We start from the raw sequence: 530 nt of genomic DNA on the forward strand, positions 1-530 counted from the left end.
TCTCATCTTGTTGTCTCTATCTATCTTGTTGCATTTCAATTTTCCTCTGACGTTTTTTTCATAGAATCTAGTAAACCTTAGTATTTTCATACATTTGTCATACACAAAACTAAAATTGTATTTTTTTGTATTTTAAAATTTTTGTTACAGATTGAACGATTTCGGTTTATGAATAATTTAAAGATTATTAATTTGGAAGGTAATCCTATCGCTAAAAGAACAAATTTCTGCCTGTTAAAGTACATATCAGCAATATTACCAAAACTTAATTATTATGAATATACTTTCATTAAGAGTGAACTCCGCGCAGAAGCCTGTAATTTATACTAGTAAGTGTGAACACAAAGATAACGGGATAGCGGTTTTATATTATTTTAAACTTATTGGGTTTTTGTTATAAAACATTTTATATTCGTTTTAAAACATTATGTTGTAATTTATGCTGTATTTATGTTTTTACAGTCAGACAAGAATTCCTTGTTAACAACATTTAGTAGAAGTCCCTAGCCTCATGTGTTCGAAGCCTGATC

At 28.1% G+C, this 530-nt stretch overlaps 1 protein-coding gene across 1 annotated transcript in view; it reads left to right on the forward strand.

Annotated features, from left to right (window-relative positions):
- Positions 1–530, forward strand: part of Ppr-Y — a gene marked incomplete at both ends in the record, with an annotated part of 248,273 nt that overhangs the window by 6,110 nt on the left and 241,633 nt on the right. The window contains one exon of the mRNA NM_001015502.3: positions 151–329. Within this exon, the coding sequence (NP_001015502.3) occupies positions 151–329 (179 nt within the window). The remainder of the gene's footprint in view (positions 1–150; positions 330–530) is intronic.

This window comes from Drosophila melanogaster, chromosome Y (assembly GCF_000001215.4).
Source record: "Drosophila melanogaster chromosome Y".
NCBI lineage: Eukaryota > Metazoa > Arthropoda > Insecta > Diptera > Drosophilidae > Drosophila > Drosophila melanogaster.